This window comes from Phalacrocorax carbo, chromosome 21 (genome assembly GCF_963921805.1).
Source record: "Phalacrocorax carbo chromosome 21, bPhaCar2.1, whole genome shotgun sequence".
Classification (NCBI taxonomy): domain Eukaryota; kingdom Metazoa; phylum Chordata; class Aves; order Suliformes; family Phalacrocoracidae; genus Phalacrocorax; species Phalacrocorax carbo.
The window spans coordinates 2,624,336-2,645,408 of NC_087533.1; the positions used below are offsets into that span (position 1 = coordinate 2,624,336).

At 45.4% G+C, this 21,073-nt stretch overlaps 1 protein-coding gene across 7 annotated transcripts in view; it reads right to left on the minus strand.

The window, feature by feature from the left end:
• ZBTB44 (zinc finger and BTB domain containing 44) overlaps positions 1-20,791 on the minus strand; it is a 41,668-nt gene extending 20,877 nt beyond the window's left edge. For 2 of the 7 annotated variants that reach the window (XM_064471023.1, XM_064471022.1), the window contains exons 1-2: positions 20,592-20,791; positions 531-1,600 (exon numbers count right to left, since the gene is read on the minus strand). In XM_064471023.1, coding sequence (XP_064327093.1) covers positions 531-1,548 — 1,018 coding nt within the window. In that variant the 5' untranslated portion in view covers positions 1,549-1,600; positions 20,592-20,791. Of the gene's footprint in view, positions 1-530; positions 1,601-3,111; positions 3,577-9,100; positions 9,241-17,378; positions 17,665-20,591 lie in introns of those variants that run through there. The other 5 variants (XM_064471018.1, XM_064471024.1, XM_064471019.1 and 2 more) reach the window with 4 other exon arrangements.
• Between the last annotated feature and the right edge of the window lie 282 nt (positions 20,792-21,073).

A 21,073-nucleotide genomic window follows, 5' to 3' on the forward strand; every position in this document is an offset into this window, starting at 1 on the left:
TTCTCAATATTATGACTGTGTGGTTTTGCTTTCGTCTGGGGCATTAGGATGACAGTGTTCCACCACTTATTTTGCAAATCTTCTTACAAAGGCTCTCTGTCATGATTATACAAGATTTTATGTCTGATGCAAAGTACCATTCTATCCCTCTGCGGCTACAGCCACAAGTCTTTCAGACTTGGTGTTGCAGCTCAGCTGAGATCATGCCTTTTGATGCTACTGGAAACAGAATTCTTTTGCCCAGTCAAGCAAACAGAGGTTAAAAAAAAAAAGGGGTTATCAATCTCCTCTGAACAAGGAGGTCTATCAGCAGACTTACCTTTCTCAGCTGCCTTCTGCAAAGTTATTTGAAGAGCTCCAAGTCCCGTCCCCCCACCAGGGGTTTATATGTCACATTGCATAAATCAGGAAACAAAGCGCAGCTTCACAAAAATAAAGCATGAAAAAACACAAAGCACCCTTCCTCCAATAAAATCGCAAGTGCACACATACCTATTTGTACGTATATCTAACCCCAGAAATGGTCATACCTATAGAGGAAGACTGTGGGCTGATCAGGAGATCTTCCTGCACTTGCTCGCTTCCTGGGACTGTCTGTTGATCGCTCAGAGAGCTCTGGGATGCGCTAACAGGCTGCGATACCTCCTCGTGAACCTCCTCATCGCTTAACCTTTCCACTTTGACACGCACGTCTTCTTCAATCACGAGGGGAGAACTGGCTTTTGTGCTCTCACAAGTCACGTAATCTGCAATTCTTCTGTTGGACTCAGAGGGCCCAGGCATTTCCAAAGTCCTAGAGTTCTCTGCCTGCTTCACCTTCTCTGACTGAAGTCTTCGATCAATTCCAAAAGGAAAAGTCCAGGGAAAAGCTAAGGACGAGTCCACGGGCTGATTTCTGGACTCTGGGTAAGAAGTTGAAGGATTCAGCACTTGGGGAGAACTCGTTTGTGTGTTACACTTGAGGGGGCTCTCGGGAGACATAACTATGTAGCTTTTGCGCTTTCTTCGCGACTCTCGGCAGACAGGAATGGTTCTCTCCACCACGCTGCACTCAGAAGAAACCGGAGAAAGGCTGCCGTCTCGAGAAGTGAAATTGCAGTTTGCGCTGTTCTCCTGTCCCGCATCCAGCACCTTCTCTTGCTGGCTGTTGGGTGTATTCCATAAAATGCTGGACTTCATGAATTCTGAGCACGTGCTAGCAACGCTGAACATCTGCATGTAGCTGGCTGCAGCCAACACATCAATAATGTTTTCTGTATTAATAGATAGCGTTGCTGTGTAAGCGTACTCCAGAAGGGGTATAAAACCAGTCACTGTCACGTGGTGCAGGTCTAACACGCTCTTGCTCTCGTCATCTGCTTGGCCAACGAGTTTGGAACGGAAGAAGTCGCTGCAGGCTGCCAAAACCACCTTGTGCGCCCTGAAGATTTTGTCCTGGACACGGATGGTGATGTCACAAAAATGTCCATCGTTGCGGAGCATGTTCAGCTTCCCCAGCATCTCCTGACTGTGAGCAGGGGAATTATGAGTGAATGTTTTAACACCCATTTTTTCACCTTTCTGCTAGTGTTCCTTCCACATACGAGAGATCACAGGTATCCTAAAACAAAGAGGAAAACTTGTCATTTTCATCTCCGAAAGCAGAAGTGAAGTGGCTTCACAATTATGAGACTCTATGATCAGCAGGATTCTCTAGGGTGAGCTTTTTCTAGGACCCAGACTCTGCAATGCACTAACTCTACAGAAATGCAATTACCTACTCGCGATTTTCAGAAATGCAGATCAAATTATTTACAACCTATCACTAATACCATCTTCCATATTTCTGCCACTGCCTGCTCAAGACAAACTCCTAACACAATTGAAAGAAAAACAAATGTCTGTAGTACTAAAAAGCAAGCATTTTTGAACCTCTCATCTGCGTAGGAAACCTCTATTTTTATTTTCTGGGCTCAGGAAACTATTGCTCGCAGTTCTTAAACCTGACAGACTTTGTTGCATGTTTCTTTTAAGTGAAAAAGACATTAGCTTGGGTCTGCTTACAAGTGTGCAGGAGCAAGCAGATCTCCCAGAGAAGGTATTTAATACCAGAAAAAGCTTTAGAGAAACTACAGCACAAATTTTCAGAGGACAGAGTTCAAGCTAGTAAACATAAAACAGCAGTTGCCAATAGCTCTCCTTTCCTGCCATAGTGCAGGTACTGATTGCTTAAAGCTGCTTTTAATAAATAGGTTTCGAATAGGATGAGAAGTTACTGAACATTCCTTCAAAAACACAATGGATTATAAACCTCAAAGGAAAGTTTAAGTTTAAATCAAATACACACAAATTGGTTTTATATATGTGATAAATAATACAAGGAGGGGAACTTTTCTTCTGTAAAATACAAAACTGCCTTCTTGGGGTCCAGTTCTCTCCTACGTGTGGGAGCAAATGCATGGTTTTTGTGCAAGGTCCTGAAGGAGCAGAAGGGACTGTATGCCCCATACTGTCTGCAAGTTCTAAGGTGGCAGCAGCATCCGAAAACCAAATGCCTCTGATTTGAGGAGGAGGAAGCTGACACACATTTCGCTCCCTCTGCAATACAGAGGCGAAACACGCTGTGCCAAGCTAGGTGCAGTATATGCCTAGACACCCTCTGCCCCTGCAGTGGAATGTGTGGCCATCAAGGCTGTCTCTCCCTGCAGAGAGTGGAGCATCTCCGAACCAGGAAAACCAGCTCCTGGGTTTGCTCCAGTTATTTCTGAATTATTTCACTGTAAAGGAAACATAAGCCACCGTGTTTCACCTTCTTAAGGCCCCCCCAAGCTTCCACGAAAAGCCTTCTGTGTTCTACACGACTCACCAAATTAACATGATATAGAAATATCATCTCAGTAAAGTCAGTGGTTAAACATCAACAACATAATTGCATCTGATTATTTCCTGGAGTCAGCCAGCTTCTTCCCATCATCCTTCTCCTTTCCCTTACACGTATGCAAAAACATACCACGCTTGGAAATTGCTCACGCGGATCTTCGCAGATACAAAGAGCACTGCACGTTTGGAACAACTTAACCACAAATCTCACCAGTCTTAGCACATATTTAAATGGCAGCTGTCAGAGCCTACCTTGTTCCACAGACATTTACACTTGGCGGTTTCTTGTTCCTATGGTTTCATTTTTGATACTGCAAACCCTTCCAGACAGAGGAAAAATATCTATTTGAGAGAACAGATTAACTAACACTTAAGAGTAGATATATCTAAAGTCTGAGTGAAACTATAAGGGCCATTTGGGTTTAAAATGAAATTTCACACTATTGTGAGGAAGAAGTTAAGCACAAGCAAAACACTCCCTTCAGTGAAAGAAAACATATCCACCTCAAGAGGCATCTGAAGATCCAGACTGTTTGTTCTCTGGCATGAATCAAATGAAAAGCATGTTTAATTGATCTTAGACCAAAACACTGCAGAAAAATCTTGTAAAAGCACATTCTAAAATGGCCTTGGGATACTCTCCCTTCTGAATGTGCAGTCACTGCAGCAACTCCTTGGCCCATCAGAAGCCCAGAAGTACTTCGGTTCAGCAACTGCCTACAAAAAGAATAATACATTTGCAAGGACCATCAGCCATATATCTGGTATTTAGAAATAGTACCAATACGTAATTATAAACCAGGAGAAAAAGCTAAGCAAGCAATACTCCCAATACACCCAGAACACTAACCCATTTTCCTTCTCTCTTCCTCCGAATGAATAACGCTCATCCCTCCAGTCTCGAAGTGCAATAGCTCTACTCTGCTCACCTCCTTCAAACCCTGTTCTGAACCATTCCTTGTCCTGCTTCCCCCTTCTCGTGCGCCTCTCCCTTCTTCTGGCTTCCTTTCCCCTTCTCTTTTCATCTTTTGCTTCCTTGACCTTGATCTGGTTACAGAATTTAAAATAAAATAGCGGAAGTCAGTGATGTGCAGTAAGTCGATTTGAATTTATTACAGGAGCAGCGTGCCTGCCGTGAGTGTGGGATATCGCTCTGTTAAGTCACTTCTGTAAAACGACGTTCCCCCTCATCGCACTGACACCACCATTCAAGCAAGTGGCTCCTTGCACAGGCTCCAGTGTGGACAAGGGACACACACATGTGATTTTCAGCAAAATCAAAAGGGGTGGGCTGAGGAGGGGGAACGAAATCAGTTCTTTACAGTTAATGAGGTAGTAAAGACATCAAATATTTTTAGAAGGTAATTTAAACAATATGAAAATACCTTCCACATGAAAAGACGAGCGTGCCAAAGCTCAGCCGGTTTATAAAATGGTTCGATTCTCTTTCTTAGTCTTTTAGCGGCACAGGGCACTTTTACAGCTGTACTAAGTCATGGTGATGAAAGAGAGCAAAGGGCTGCAACTTCACCTCAAGTCTAACATCTTTGGATCATCACCATTTCAAAACGACATTTTGTCACATCTTATTACCTATTATTAGGTAGTCCGTGACAGCAGTTGTTAGACCATAAGGTATAGGGCGCTACATTCAGGAGTGATTAAAGGACCATAAACCAGAATTAAGTATACACGGTACCTTGGGAGTGTTTGGGTGGGGAGATCAAGGTGCGCACATAAACTACGCAATAAGTGGGTCAGGACTGGAAAAGTTGTTCATCTTCGAGCCACAAACCATCAGCGATTCTCTAAGCAGAGACTGGGGCTGACAGCGAAGAAATGGTGGCTTGCTTTTCCTTCCCAGCTGCTGGCAGCACGGCTCCTCCTCCCCACAAGCCCCACGCATACGTTTATACCCTGGCCCACAATACATGAGAGTATTTCTAAGTTCAAGAAAAACACGGTGAAATTCAAAGACACTTTAAGAAGTTTTTAAAATATTCTCAGCAGAACACTTCAGCCTGTATTTAATGGGCCGTATTTAACCTTGCACAGACACAGTTTGAGAGGATGGTTTTTCCAGCGTGCGTTGCTGCATGGGAAGCATGTTGGGATCCACCACCAAAGCACAGATCCCTGGACAAGGTGAGAATTCAAATGCGAGTGCTTCAGGACTTCCAGAGCAAGGAGAATTTCCTCCACTGTTAGATGAAAGCATTCTGAAGGTAAGTGTTGCTGCACTGACATCTTTGTTAAAATTCATCTGAAAATTAGTTCTTCCGTGTTTTTTTAATCCTAGGAGCACTAATGCAGATCTGACCTTAAAGTAGTTCAAAGTAACTTAGCTCATTCTTACTGTTTCAAGGCTACTGAAAACCAAGTTTTAGCAACAGGTACCAATTCATTTACACTGCTTTGGGACAATGATTAAACACATCATGTTTCTCTACTTAGAAACAGTAAATGCGAAAGCGTACACAAGGGTAAAGAAACAGTAGTAGAATTTAAAAATATTGCTATGTGACCTGCCTGCTTCCATGTACCCAGAAGTTAGCTTCTTATTCACCTCCTGCCTAACCCTATGGCTCAGGCTCAAATAATTGGTTTTGAAGCATAGTATGTATAATAATACATAACATAATTTCATTTTTTTCCTCACAAGAGCCAGTGAAGTAAGCTCATAGAGCTGTTCATGTTTAGTTTCTTGCGTAGCTACATCACTTTACAACAGAAGTGAATAATTTTTGAACACCTCAAAACTACCACCCCACCTTTAACCACTGTAACCTGACCCATGACAACTTATAAAATATCATGAGAACACTAACTTTTCCGAATACTAAAACCAACCGGCTTCAGATACATAAATGCCACGCTAGCTTTAGTGCCCAAGAAGCTTAGGAAATTCCCATCCTTGTGCTTGCCAATCCCTCAGGCACACTCACTCAACTGTGAGGCTGTGATGTAAATGAGATCACTAGTTTTTGGGGTTTGGTTTGTGTTTTTTTTTTCTTTAATTTATTTTTAACCCAGACCACTCATCGGGCACTGGTTACAGTGGTTACAGCACCAGCCCACAAACAGCAGGAGCAGCCCAGGCACAGATGAATTTTCCCCGGAGATAAACACGTGACCTGGACCACCTCATCTCACTGTACTACAAGGGTACCAGCACCCCTTGCTCCCTCAAACTTACTGGTTAGTGTAATTAAGTTCATAACTGACTTAGAACAACTGTTCTTAGGGTATACATAACTTTAAGTTCGCTATTTCTGTTTCAGAATTGAAACACTTGTGTATCTAAACAAGCATCTGTTTCCCCCAACACCAGCTGGCCCAATAAAGGTACTATCCCCTACTACAAATCTTGCCTTGCTTCGCTTGACAAAACTGCTGGCTGAAGCTGCCAAACTGTTCTCATTTCAAACGACTCAACAGCACTTTCTAAACTTCGTATTTTAAGTCAGGTCAGTAAACCTAATTTGAACTCAGCCCACCACTGCCAAGCCTGATGGTCTTTATGAAAAAGACAAGGCAAACACAAGGTTCCTGTGCTCAAAATTACGTCAATGTGCAGCATTCACTTTGGTCTGCTGGAATCTGTGGAATGCAAACCTGTAACCTTTAGCTGCAGCGAGTGACTAGACCAGGGAAATGAACCATCCAGATAAGTATGCAGTGTTTCAAAACTTCAATTTCCTCTAGGACAGCGTGCTTCAAACTCTAAGTGCACAAAGGAGCCAGTGTTAAGTTAGCTACTTCATAAACACCGTTATGTTAAAACCTGAAATAGATGCTGAGGAGCAGACTATAAATGGAGGCTGAGGTGATCCTATACCCTGCAGGAAACAGGAGAGCATTCAGAACTGGGGCTGACCTGGTCCCTGCTCGCTCTCATCGGGAACCAGACCTTTATTCTCCGAACCACTCCCCCTGAAATAACCTCAGACACTGAAACTGCTCCTGCTCCCCTTTCCTTCCAGCTTCACAGAAGAGGACAGTTTTCAGGCATTTTCTGTTTTAGGGAGTTTGTCAGGGGCTTTTGTTCTTGGACAGTCCTCCAGGAAGACCTCTGTCTACCCGGGAAAGAACTGCTAGCAGCGAGAGAAGTAACTCTGGAGAACTCCACTTGCAAGCTGCAGCAGTAGAGCAACTTCATGGAGCAAGCTGAAGATGTGAAACGCTACAATCCCTCTATTTATTTTTAACAGTAATACTGCCTTTCACAGGCAGAGGCATATAAAAGAGCGTGTTCTGCTTTTCCTACATACTCCAGAAGTACTGCATTTGATAAGATAAGGCCGTTTATTTTGCAGAACCGGGGTTTTGGCACACGACTTTTGACAAGTTCACACGCCAGAGCTTTTGAGGCCACTGACTCCATCCACCATTAGCGTTGCTCACGAAAAGCATTTGTTAGCTTCTTTGCTCTCACGCACAAGCTTGTACCTGTATTCACTGCTTAACTTTTTTTTTTTTTTGGCAGGAGCACTTTCCAAGGATGCCACAGTGGCAAATTGCTTCCAAAGCAGCCACCTTGTCCTCGGAAAAATTCCTGGCAAACAGACTTCCCAAAAGAAGATTTTCCTAAATTTCCATTACGGACCACCAGAAGCTGGTGCAGAAGGGTGCGGGCAGTGTTTCAGAACTAGAGTTAAAGCTTCACAGCGGCAGACTAAGACACCAGCAGGAAGCAGCTACGGTTCAAATGTGTAAGTGCACACAAATAAAGCTAACTGATCCAGGCCTGTGGAAACAGCTGACATAATTTTCAGATTATTTCAAATTTCAAATTGAAAGATGAACTCTATGCACCCAGGCCTCTAACTGTTTAACACGTGTGCAAACTGCATCATGGCAAAGGGCTCCCCCCCAGTCTTAAATGAATTTGTAAGGATCTAGCGAAGTTCCTTGCCAGCACTGTAACAGCTGAGGCTTAAAAGTCAAAGGACCAAGGCTGCAACTCTTCACAAAAAAAAACTGTTGAAAAGATCTGCACATCTGGAAATCCTGAGCTGCACCAGGGTCCATGACACCTTCACTTGCTTGGTACCAATCAAGGTAAAACTCTGCAGGGCAGGAAAGAGAGGCAGGTGCAAAAGCACACATTTATTCCTTTACTGTAAATTCTCTGACAGACCAGGAATAGTCCGTTATCTGCAAAGGACCGGGAGAAAAAGCATCCAACAGCTCCTTTTCCAAAATAATTACTCAGGAACAAGGAAGGCCCAGAGTATCCCTGAAACACCTGTTTCGTATTCCCAACAGATCTCTTAACATTGGGGAAAGTTAAACCCTATAACAATAGAAAGGAAAAGCTTTAACTGTAACATGCCATAAGAATGAAGATGTGTGAGGGCACGGCCAAGTCCTAGATCACAGTTACAGCACTGACTCACATTATCATTGCTACTGAAAACATTAATCTTTAAAGCGGGTAGGAAAAGAACAACCCAGATGATGGAAAAGTGGATTTGCATGACGCAAATCTGGTAGGTGCGTTTTAATTCTCAGAGCTGGTGAAAGCATTGAGACAAGTCGTGGGGTGCCAAAACCAGCAATTTATTCTACAAAATGGTTTTACTGTAAATTGAGATGGTAGGTCAGCTGCAACAGAGTAGTTCTGAAGGGATAAAATTAGAAAACATTTACATATACATTTTAAGGGAAAGTTCAGGGTGTCATTTTTGCAGTAACAACAGACTTCTTTCCCCTTCTCAGCAGAATGCAGACTTAAGACTGGTTTGTTTAGGCTGAAGCTTCAGCTGAGTGTTGAATTTTGAGCAAGCTGATACCCCTCCTCTTCAAGATACCATGGCTCCCAGCCACTTACACCCCCTGCAATTTATCTTTCAAAAGCCAGGTACTGGTTTTGGCAACCGCGCCTTAATTGCTGCTTTCTTATTTTTTTATTTTTAAAAGAAGTTAATCTAATTAACTTCTTGAAGTGTATTCCCACACAAGAGAGAGCAAAAGATTCACCTATTCTGGCTTTCTGTTTTAACTGTTGCTAGCATCAAGGCGTAAGCTTCGGTCAGAAACCAACGCTGCTGCTGAATGCACCGAACTCGAGCTCTCCACATGCTGCAACATGTGGTTTACTCAGTGGTGAGGAAACTGATACGCACCAGGTATGAGGCTAATGAAAGAGCTCCCGTTCTGTGCAAATTCCTAAAAATAGTTACAAAAATTCTCCACTCTCTCCTCAGCTTTTCTCATGATGAGCCCAGGGCCTACTCACCAAAATCATTTTGTCATCCTCATTCATCACCTTGAAGTGGGTTCCAGAGCTTTGACCGAGCAGAGGGTGCTCCTGGCCAGCACCCTTTCAAAACTCCAGCAGCCTGTCCCTCAACTGCCGCTGCCCTCCTGATGTGCAGGGCGAGAAACACGTCCGCTTAGCGCGGCTGTCTTGAGTCAGCTGATCTGAACAGAACTGAAGGGGCCTGTGAGAGAAGCCAAAGTATCTTGCTAGAGACCCTGGTAACAACATACTACCAAATCTCTGCTGTGAGGCAGGACAGGGAAAGGCACTGTTTTTTCCAATCCGCTTCTGTACATTCCTGTTACCTGATCTCAACTTTGTTTGCCGAGAGATAGGCAGTACCTTAGCATGCTCTTATATTTCCTCTTCGGTTTTGCAGGGTTTTTTTTACACCATGGATATTAAACACAAACAGCACAATACCTGTTGTTAAAGCAATAAAGACCAAGAATAGATCAGGAATATTTGCTTAGTTCCAAATGTCTCATTGTACCGGTTCTAAACTGTGACGCTCCAAGTCAAAAGCGTACAGATTCCAGAGTGAGAAGACCAAAGTCTTCCTCATGCTACAAGACTGCCTCAGCATATAAAAGCAGGATGTTTGCTGGATACGTGAAAAAAGCTACATCTCATGTAACGAAAAAGAGGGGACATGCCTACTCTTTTTATTTTAGAATATTAAAACCGACATAAAACACATCGCAGAGCTGTTGTTCTTGTACTGTGAGGTCAAAACAACAGAAGAGCTGTAAACCAGTAGTTAAACCATTCCTATTTTTCAAGAGTTGCTGTTTCTACATATAAGCATGAAGCACAATGTGTCTTAGGGATTTTTGTTTTGTTCTCCTGATTAGTCATTTGCATGGAAATGGGGAAGTCAGATGTAAAAATTTAGCAGTCGTGTTCCAACAGCGTGGCAGGAGATATCAGATGTAGAGAGCCTAGGTGCAGACTGATAGGAAGAGGAGGAGCCTACATTAGAGCCCAGCACACAGCAGAGGACGGAAACATGTGCACCCAAATGGAGGTGGATCTGTTGATAACTACACCCCCACAAACCTTTGAAAACTTCCCAGTGATGGAACGGAACAAGACACAGAACTTACCAATTTGGGCCGACACATCTTCCAGCTTGTCTCTTGCAGACTGTATCTGTTTGAAAGCTCCAAGCATGTCCTGGAACTCAGAAAGGAGCTCTTCCAAACCCTGCATCTGGCAGAATTAAGAAGTCATCTGCCTGACTGTAATAGATTACAGATGCCAAGGCCACATTCATTAACTTCACCAGCAGCCGCATACTTGCAGCAGACTTTCGTGCAGCTCTGGCTTGTTATTTCCTTCTGAAAGTGACACTTCTAGATTTATTCTTGTCCCTTATCATCCCGTATATATGGCCCACAGGAAGCAGCCTGCAGGAGTTTCTTCTGACTGATCTCAAATTGGCAAGAGAATTTAATCCTACTGTAAACCTTTCTTTCTAATTTCTATTGCAGGAACTGCACACCACTTATGCCTCGGGCAAATGAGAGGCAGATGATGAGTTTTGGTCCCTACAGCTGACAAACTCACAGCTGTCATGAGGCAGCGCTATAGCAGATAACTGATTCACAGATAAATCGGGAAGTTATTAACTGTGGAAGTGTCACAGAGCTGGAATTCAAGTCACACGTAGCGAAATTTAACCTGCTAAATGGTCCCATTGGCTTCTGGGCAACAAAAATCAGTCTGCACAGCATTGTAAATGGCCGTGGCCAGCAGCAGGGCCTTCTGACTAATGGGGAAAGCTGAGAGCTGACAACAGCTTGTAACCAAAAAATCTTGGGAACCACTGACAGAGAGCTCTGTACATAGGCACTGAGTGTGCTGGATTAATACAGCAAGAAGATTAAAGCATAGCTACAACTCCTAGTCTAGATAAAACTTGAAGATTAAAGATCACGTTGTAGGTGTGTAAAATGTGTTACCACTCCTTTCATTAGAAGTCAATCTAAAAATGTCTCCATCAGACACTGCTGCGATTACAAACACGCAAACCGATACTTTAATTCTCAAGGAAAAGGTGCTAGCGTACCAGGAGAGGCAGGCCTGTTCAAAGACTGTCTCGCTTTGTGGCACACACCTGCCAGAAAGCTTGGCAACATTCACACTGTGTTCATTTCATCTCTCAAATATTTAGTGCAGAAACTCTGATTATTTAAAAATATAGAGATGTTTTCACCTCTCAAAGATACATGATTATAGGTGTTTGTATACAACTGCAGAAGTCTGGCTAAATGGAAACAATCTGAAGAAAAGAATGAAGAGTAAGAAAACAAACAGAGACTGGGACACCACCTGTGTTTACTAAAGCTACAGTGTGTCAAACTGCCCTGATAAGGTGTTTTTCAGAAAAAAAGGAAATGCCACGTATGATGAGAACTTCATTAAAATGTTTGAATAACACAACTTACGGAGCTGTTAGAGAAAACAAGGAGATGAACAGACAAGCTGCAGCTAAGGAGCCAGCTGTAGAGACCTAATTTATCTACCTGAAATAACAGGTTAAAGAATTTACCTGTGAAGTGCCACAAGGACTTGTTTTGGCAATGATCTCTGACTGTTGCCGTAAAGGCACTGGCTCAGAAAAACGCTGATGAAAAGGTTAAGATTTATACAAGCCTAAAAACAAGTAACTGAGAATTGGAGCCCCAGGAACAGAACAACATTCACGGGAAATCCAACAGTATGAAATTACAACCTCAACATTATCCACTAGGGAGCTAGTAACTGACTTGGCCTATCATCTGGAAGCTAACCAGTTAAAAGTGACTTTGGAGAAACATCCCTACACTATTAAATTAAATCGAACAGCTAACTGAAAGGCCCACAGAACAACCAGACTATTTCAACACCTCGTTTTTTTTTTTTGTCAGGTATTTGTCAGTATCTATTTTAACCTCCTGAAAGGTTCTCAAGAGGGGTTTGGGGCGGTTTTCTTCTCCGTGCAGCTCCCCGTCAACGAGTCTGCAAGTAAACTATGCTTAGATCTTTTCAGCGCATCTGACTTAACCAGACGTTTCAGCTAGAAACATGTACTAGCTGGAACTGATAGGGCATACAGTAAGTGCACTGATCAGCAAGACAGCTCTTAATCTCAGGATCTAATTAAAAGGAGAGATTACAATAATCAGGGCAGTACAGTAGTGTGTGCCATATGTAAATCGTCGATATGATGCCACAGTGTTTTTATGCAACAACGAGAGGACAAGAGAGATACGTAAAGAAGAAAGACATCATTTTCTTAAAAGACTGTACCTTTCTACACAACTGAAGTTCGCTGGCTCCACCAAATTCCGTGTTTGATGAACCAGCTGAATTCTTCAGTAAGATTTACCTGGGGAGAATTTAGAACAGTATCTTTGCACCATTCTGGTGCAGACAGGGCAAAGAGCTTTGGGAACGCAATCAGGTAAAATATTCTGGCTACTCGTTATTCCTAACGACACGCAAGAAACTCCGCACGCTTTCTTAGCCTGCATTTCCGCCGTCCGTGCCCCAAGGCTTGTTTTTCCCTAGCCACGACAGAGTTTTTCAAGTTTTGGTGTGATCATTTGAAGTCAGCTCTTTCAGAGGATAGAACGTCACCACTCACTACTTCAAAGGACCCAGATCTAACTTGTTGCCTTTTTGAAGCTGCAGTGCAAAGTATAAACTTTATGTGCCTAATATAGCTTTCACATGGTTGAATAAGCAAACTAGATAAATGCCACTTTCCCCAGCCTCCAGCACTTTGAACTTTTCATTGCAGGAATCTCACATTAGCGTTCCATATAACACATAAAAGCGAATTTTCTGATAGTACTTAAAACTGAGGCTCATTTAACAATACGAGCAGTAACTGCTAAAAGGTCTTGTTATATACTGAGTTACATTTATTCTCATAATAAAAATTAATGTGCAAACTTCACTAGACAGAATGTATCAAGATATTTCACAACGGATTCACTGCCCTGCAGTTTCTGTTTTTCACCAGTTCTCTGAAAAAACACATGATCAAACTATTAGATGGCTAGTTTAGCAGTGGCTTGCCCTGAAAGCACACACTGGAGATGTTTGTGCCATCAACGTATGAGCAAATCTCCATTGGGTGGTGTTTTTTTTTTTACTGGAATAAAAACAACACTTGAATTCATAGCCCTCTTCGTATCCCCATGCAGGCAAGCCCCACAGAATGTAATCAGATTACACTGAATGGACTGATGTGTTACACTTCTGAGGCAGACATTCAAATTTAACCACTCTTTCCATGACATCCTTCATGCAAAATTTCTATCTGATTTTAATACCTTCTTTACACTTTTGCTCCATGTAAATTCAGATTAAATTTTTCCCAAATTTCTCAGTGTAGAAAAGCCATTACACGACCATTTCCCACCCTGCGTAATAAAAAGCAAGGCTTCCGTTTTATAGCCTTTGGTCTTTAACAGCAGCACAAACGAATGACACAAAACAAAAAAAAAACACCAAGTTGAACATTAAATTCTTCCAAGTACTGCAAATTGCCAAAAAATATCCATAAAGTACTTTTATTTGTCACGTGGCAGCTAGCTTCTATAGTTCAAACTAATTCCAGAAAGCTATTTTTTCTTGTTTTGCCATGGCTACCCACAGCATTTCAGTCTTTCTTTCAGAAGCTCTGCAAGCGTATCAACAGAAACTTAGGAAAAATACACATCAAAAACACTACTCGAGCCAACCTCCCAAATTAGTAACAAAAGCAACACTCTCCGAGCCCCTTTTGGTGGCACCGTGTGAAAGAAATATCAAGGAAAATGGCATGTTTTTGCTATCCACATACCAAAATATTCTAGCAGGGTTCAAGAGGGTTCTGGTAGCATTTCTGCATTAGATCCATGAAAAAGTCTAAGGGAGAAAAAGAAAAACAACAAAACCATCCGTGCTTCCTCACACACGTGTGCACTTATTTACAGCATAGTGCCAAGTCCTACTACGCGCCTTTGAAGAGAGGAAAGGGCACATGCTTTGTGTTTTCAGAGAGAAAAGGGTCCATTTCAGGCATCATTTTTACTGATGGCACAGTGAAAACCACGCTTGGAAAAGAAATCATTTCTTCATTTCCTCCAAGACAAAACCGGGGCCTAACTGGGTACGTTACGCCCCAGGAGCTGGCAGCCGCAACCAAACTGAAGATTCCCTCCTCTCCGCTCTCACCCCAAGCTGTGCCTCCCACCTTATTGTGCGCGAGGCTTTAATTTTTGTCACTTGGAAATGACAAACCTGTCTCCTCATTTTACAGAAACAAATGACTGTAACTGCATATCACAATCATTAGGTTTGTGACAGCCAAATTTTGGCTAAGTGCTAGTTTTTACTAGTTCAGCACAAAGCTTACCTGTCAACCCTTTTGTTGTTGGAAGTATTCAGGTTGATTACAAAAAATGACAGCTTTCCTTCTCTCGCTTTTATTCCAGATTAGCAAGGAAGCGTTACACCTTAATGAAATCCACGTTAACTACAAGAAATGTATTTTTCTCAAGTCCAATGCAAATCTTAAATCTCCCTGAAGCACGCTAGCCCCATTAACGCCCAAAGTACTGGAAGCCTGCGCTGACAAGCAACGCCACGGAAAAACCTGCATAAAGAGCAAAGGGGAAAGATCAAGGCAAAGTCACACATCGTGCACAATCTGAAGAGGCGAAAAGGCATCGCTAATCCAGACAGCATGGACTGTGGCCAGCTAGTCAAGGTGTCACAGACACATAAACAAGCAGCCACCTTTCCAACGGAAGCTGTTATAAAGAATCCTGAACAAGTTTAAGCAAAGCAGGAATGTGGTTGTGTCATCACCCTTTTAACACTATGCGTACCCTTTACTTTCCTAATGACTCATTTATGCAGATAAATGCCTAAAAGGAGTCCTTCTTGGCCCTGAAATCTAAAAATCCTTCTATTTATCCAAAAATCACATTATCACGTGAGCACCAACTACACAGGCTTTCTAACTTTCTTCCCTTGTATGGCCAAACCTGGCCAGCAGAACCGTATCCACTTAGAGTAAGTCTTTCTTAACAGGGGTATTTAGCCACTTGGGGAGGGGGGGTGGGAAAGACAGTGAAAGAAAACTGTGGAAACTGTCAGACCTGCAGAGCTCCAACGCTATGTAAATATCTTCCCACAACATGGGACCAGCTTGTCCCGAACCCAGCAGTTATTCCCAAACCCACTGGTGATTTCTAGGGCTCTTGGGTTTCCAGAGAACATGACACCGTCATGCTTCCAAAACCGAGCAAAAGCCTTAACCCTGCCAAGCACCCACCGTAACTGCAGTTTTTCCATAAAGCGCTCTTGGTAATATCCAAATATAAAATGCCATATCAGCTACCATGTGTAGCTGGATTGATAAACTAAGATCTTCAGTATCTGTAACTGCACTTCCACTAAAAGAGCTCACACTACAATTACTATGTTCATTTGTACTTTGGAATATAAAACATTACACACAGTAAATGTTTATAAAGTTATCACAGATGAGCTACAAAGTGTCCCTTTATTAGAAAGCATCTCTTAATGCTCTGAAAAAACTGCCTTTATTCAGTCTTCTTGGGCAGAGCAAGCAAACAAATGTTGTGGTCAAATCACCTCAAAAAATATAGAAGAGCTCAAAGGAAAAAAATGTAATGTAGAACAGCCTCCGCAGACAGATGTACTAAACAGACTGGGACAATACAGCTTGGAAAAGAAAAAAAAATGAAAAACCAAAAAACCAAAGAGAGAAAACTGAGAACAGAAAGATCTACAGAATTGCAAATGAGGTGGTGACTGGAAAAAGATTCTGTATCCTTTCTCATGCTATAAAAACTAGGAGACACTCATCGCATTTTAAAGTTAAAAAAACCCAAACCCCAGGAATTATTTTTGCACAAGTTGTGGGATCCATCGCAGGGTACACTGTAGAAGCTACCAGTATAAACTGTTCAAAAGGCCTAGGCAAACCTGTAGAGGACAAGTCCAACAGGCACCATCAAGCATGACTGTCAGCACATACCCCCTAGCTTGGGCCACCTCCAAACCCTCCACCACTGGCAGATGCGCCGAGAAACGAGTACTGGGCCGTCCACGTATGCTCTTCCACTCTCCCCCTCACAATTTACTTCTGGCCACTGTCACGGAGTACACGCTGAGCCCAACGCACGCTTTGCAGTCCTTATTATCCCATCATTCACGCGCTCTGATAAACCTGCTCATGTGAAATAATTACTTCCCCAGCTCTAAATTGGAATATATTAAAAACACGCTCTCTACAAATAATGCACAGTTTAAGCCACTTCCTTAACTTGATTAAATGGAATGTAAGAATTAAATGAAATGCCGAGCATTTACAATTCCTCTCTTCCCATCCGTACGGGCGAATGCCATTTTATCAGGTTTGCAGTTCGTTTCCTACCACCACCATTTCATTCGGGCACCTCGTACAAAGCAGTACTAGACATTTGTTTTCGTCCAGTGAAACCATTAGGAGAATCAATTTGATCTCCGAGTCAAGTTAAGAGTAATGGACTCCTATGTTTACTTAGCAATAAGTACACAACTGTTTAATTAGATCTACATGCTAGAAACTGCATCTTTCGAGGCAACAGCAGCAGCCACAAAGAGCGAGGCATTTCAACTTCTTACGTAAATCAATGTTTTTGGCTGTTTTTTTTTTCCTGCTTGTGACTGCTGAAACGCTAACCACCTACTTCCATATCGAAACGCTATTACAGGTAGAGGCACATCTCCCACCCGGTTTTGTTCCCACAACCTTACACAACACTTTTTCAAAGAAACAAGCAATTAAGTCGCTGCCCCTTTTCAGCCACACACCATTCCAAGATCGATGTCATATTTCAAGCGACAGACTGTGAACGCACTCTGCAACCATGGCATTTAATTTAGAAGTCAGCACTTGACACGTTGAAACATTTGGAATTCCTGAAGTCTGGCTGTCTGCACAGTTGCATAATTTGAGCAGGGATAACCTACTTATAAGTGGGCGAGATAAAAGAATGTCAACAGGCAACCCCTTCTACGTCAAGGGACATCTCCTTCCTCATCACATGCCAGCAAGAGCATCACTCCTTTGTCACAGTTTGACTTTCTTCTTGTTTAAGCTAGTGGATTACAACACCCCAAAGGAGCGAAGTTACAGACACCGCCAGATCTTCCCCCAGAAATATACTCAAACGCCTCAAAGACCATTGAAAGAGAAGTTTACCAGATGTTAACAGACAATGCCAGCGAAATGCTAGATGTGAAGCGACCGATTCGAGCGCTAAGTACCAAAGACCTTCTCCTTGCCCGTGCCAAGTCACACAAATACTGTTTGCCTCGCGGCACGGGCATCACGCGTCCATTCACAAGAAGGACATAAAAATAAAAAGCCTCCTTCGAGCACGTCATGGGATACAACCAAAAATAACGTTCGGACGCTTATTGAACTTCACTCGAGGGTGGGGGGAGCTGTATTTGCTTTTGATCCTCTTGGCAAACAGCTGACCAGACCCTCCTAACAGCACACATTTGCTACAGACACCACAGAATGAAACCACCCCTTTTAAAAGTTGCCAGAGTTTATGATTAACCTCCTGTTGCAACAAACATGGCAAGGATTCAGTTTCACTTGCTGACTACTACTCTTACGTATTACAGAAGAAATACATAAGGACACTCCCCCCCCTCCAAACCTCAGAGTCACAAGAGGAGGAATTCTCTCGCCCTGTAAACAAAACCAGCGCGAAACCTTCCGTGTGGGAAAGTGAGCATGATCCTCCCTTCTGACAAGTCAGCATCCGCGCACCATCCACCTGGGGAGACTAAAGTAGGGCTGGAAATTCCCTTCCCCTGGAAAGGGACTGCTTGGAGTGTTCGCACCAATTAAAGTTTTGGATGAAAAACAGCTGTTTAAATAGGAGTAGTCCCTAGGGAGAGACACTCACAGCATTGTAACCGGTTTCTGGTATAAACAGTTTTACATCAATGGAGGCATTTATACCGGCAAAGCTGTGTCTAAGCTAAGCCAGCAGGTTAACACTTGTTCAGCTCTACCTCCTTAAACAGACGCACTTAAACCCAGGCAAGGTCTCCAGGTGCCTCACACCTTGGATGTGCGTTACACATAGACGTCAAGCTGCAGGAAGAGACCTCGACAGCAGAAGACAAGCACATCTCACTCGAAATACCCTAAAAGACTCCTGGGTGCCAGCCTGTGACACCCCTGGCACTGGAGCCATTCCCATGCAGTGTCACCTTGCAGGGTTGGCGCCGCAGGCGTGCCCCACGTGCAACAAACAACATGTCACCTAGTCTATGAAAACACGCAGCTATAAGCCAGGGATCAACCCAGGAGGAGAACCTGGTGACCTCCACCTAAGCGACAGTTGAGTGTACTAGACACCCCACCCAAGGATAAATAAAATAAAAATTTAAAAAAGGGGAAAGGGAAAAGCCTCACGTCAGGGGAAGCACAGAGAAAAATCAGGGGCAAACACCTACGTGGGAAACCCGAGAAATTCGCCGTGTGGGTATGGCAAACCAAGGACCTCATGTGAGGAAGGTTATGAAAGCAGGAGGCTTCTAGAAAGATGCAGAATAGATCCTGGACTGGACAAATTACATACATGACTGGAAGACAGAAACTGAATATGCTTTAGACCTACAGTTTCCAACTTGGGATCTGCAGATACCTAGGAAGTACGCCGACTACTTCTTTTTGCTCTGGCGGACCGCTCAGAAAAGAAAATCCAGAAGCCAGAAGGAAAAACAAGGTAGGCTTAACCTGACTGTATCGCACTGTGGTATCGGCAGGGCACATGAAGAAAGGGTTGAAAGTCTCAGTCATGAAAGATGTAACAGGCAGGCGAGAAGAAATAAGAAATGGGTAAGAACGGGTGACCTCTCTGGCACGTGTAGCAAGGAAGTACGACGGTCTGGGGGCAGGCACCGAAACAGCTGCCGCTGGGTGTCTGCAGGAACATGCAAGACATGAAAGGACAAACAGTGGAAACCTTCTCCCTGGAAGCGTGTCGGAGAAATGCCCGTCCGCCTCCCCAAGGCGACCGGCAAAACACTGCCCGTGCCTTTCCTGCTGTGTGCAAACATCCACAAGGCAGGATGCATTGGTTTTTGGTAGGGAGTCAGAGGGATAACCCCGGTGTGCGTAAATATATATCTGTAGGAGGAGACAGACCCTCCCTCTTCAGTGGGCAGAACAAGCTCCACAGTGCAAACAGGAGACAGGCTGGAGGAATCGTGGAAGATACCTGCATGTCTATTTGGGTGGAAAAACTAAAACCTAGCAGCTTTTCATAGACAGGAAGAAGCCTCCTGGGGTGTGTGTTTAAGAGGCTGCGGTGCTGGAACACGGAGGCATTCCCCAGCACACCTGTGTGCAGAAAGACACAGAGCAGATTTTGCAAGGCAGTGGTAGCCTTGCCCGATGCGTATGAAAGGAGGCAACAGGCTTTTGGCAAGCAAGACGCAGACTATATCCTCCCCTTGCCCCCCCCCAGCATCTGCCAATGTTTATGTTTGTATATAGGGAAATAACCCCGAATCCGCGGAAGGAGAGCAGAGAAACACGCAACAGATCTTGGCAGATGAGTGCTATGATAGCCTCACCACGCGTGGACGCGGGCGCGAGGAGAGGCAGCACTGTGCAGCCTGGCAGACGGGCAGTAAATAATACGCAGAAAGGGGTGCTGTAGGGGGAAAAAAAAAACCAATAACAAAGGGTCGGCAAGCTTTGCCTAACGGACAGCGGGAATCCCTCTCTTCCTCCATAAGGAAAAGGGAGGCAGCAGGTATCCTGTGGGATGCGGTGGACGACACAACCCCCCCACCCACCCCACGGAACCACGCGTTTGCGGGTGCCCAGGCGGCCGAGGGAACCCACGGGCTTCGACGGGCAACGCAGACCCCCTGGGATGGCTGTAAACACCGGGCACGACGGGAGGGGACGATCCCCCCGGGTAACACACACACACCCCCGCCCCAAGAACCCACTCGGGAAGCTCGAGGGTGACACGGTCCCCGTGGGAGTGGGACACACGTGTGCAGGCGGCGGAGGAAATGCACCGCGCAGTGCAACCCCCCCGGGATGGAGGAGGGGGTGTGTGCATGGGGGGGGGCGCCAGCCGCAGCCGTGCAGCCCCGGGGACTCCGGTCACGCCAGGATCCCCGCCCCGCCACGGGAAACACGCGTGGACAGAGCGGCGCGGGGGGGTGGGGGGAAGCGGGGGGGGAAGAAGAGGGGGGACGGACCCGCGGGGTGCAGCAGTCAAAGCCCTCCCCCGGGTGGGCGCCCGCCTGCGCGCGCAGGGGCGCCATCCCCCCGCCCCTGAGGGGAACCAACGGCCCCAACGGCCGCCCCAACGGCCCTCAACGGCCGCGCCCCCCCCTCCCCCCCGCCACAGGCCCGGCCCCCGCTCACCTGCGGTCGGTGGGGCCGGCGGGCCCGGGAGGCCAAGCCCCCTTATCTGGGGCCGCGCCGGGGCCCTGCCTGGGCCATGACGGCGGGCGGGAGGCGGCGGAGGAGGACGAGGAGGATGAGGAGGATGAGGAAGAGGCCGCCGCCGCCTCCCCCTCAGGCGGCGCGCGGGGGGGGGGGGGGGGGCGGGGGGGTGAGGCGCGCGCGAGCCCCCCCGCGAGGTGCGCGCGCGCGCGCCGGAGGGGGGGGGGCGGGGGGGGGGGGGGACACGCGCGTGCGGTCGGAGGTGCCGCGCGCGCCGCGCCGCCCGGCCGGGCACTTTGTTTGTGTCCCAGAATGCACCGCGGCGGCGGGGGGCGGGGCCGCGGCGGCGGCGGCAGGGCGCATGCGTAGTGCGGGGCGGCGGGAGAGACGGGGGCACCCCGCGGGGACGGGGGCGTCCCCCGGGAGCGGCGTGGGCAGAGCCTACACACACACACCCCCCC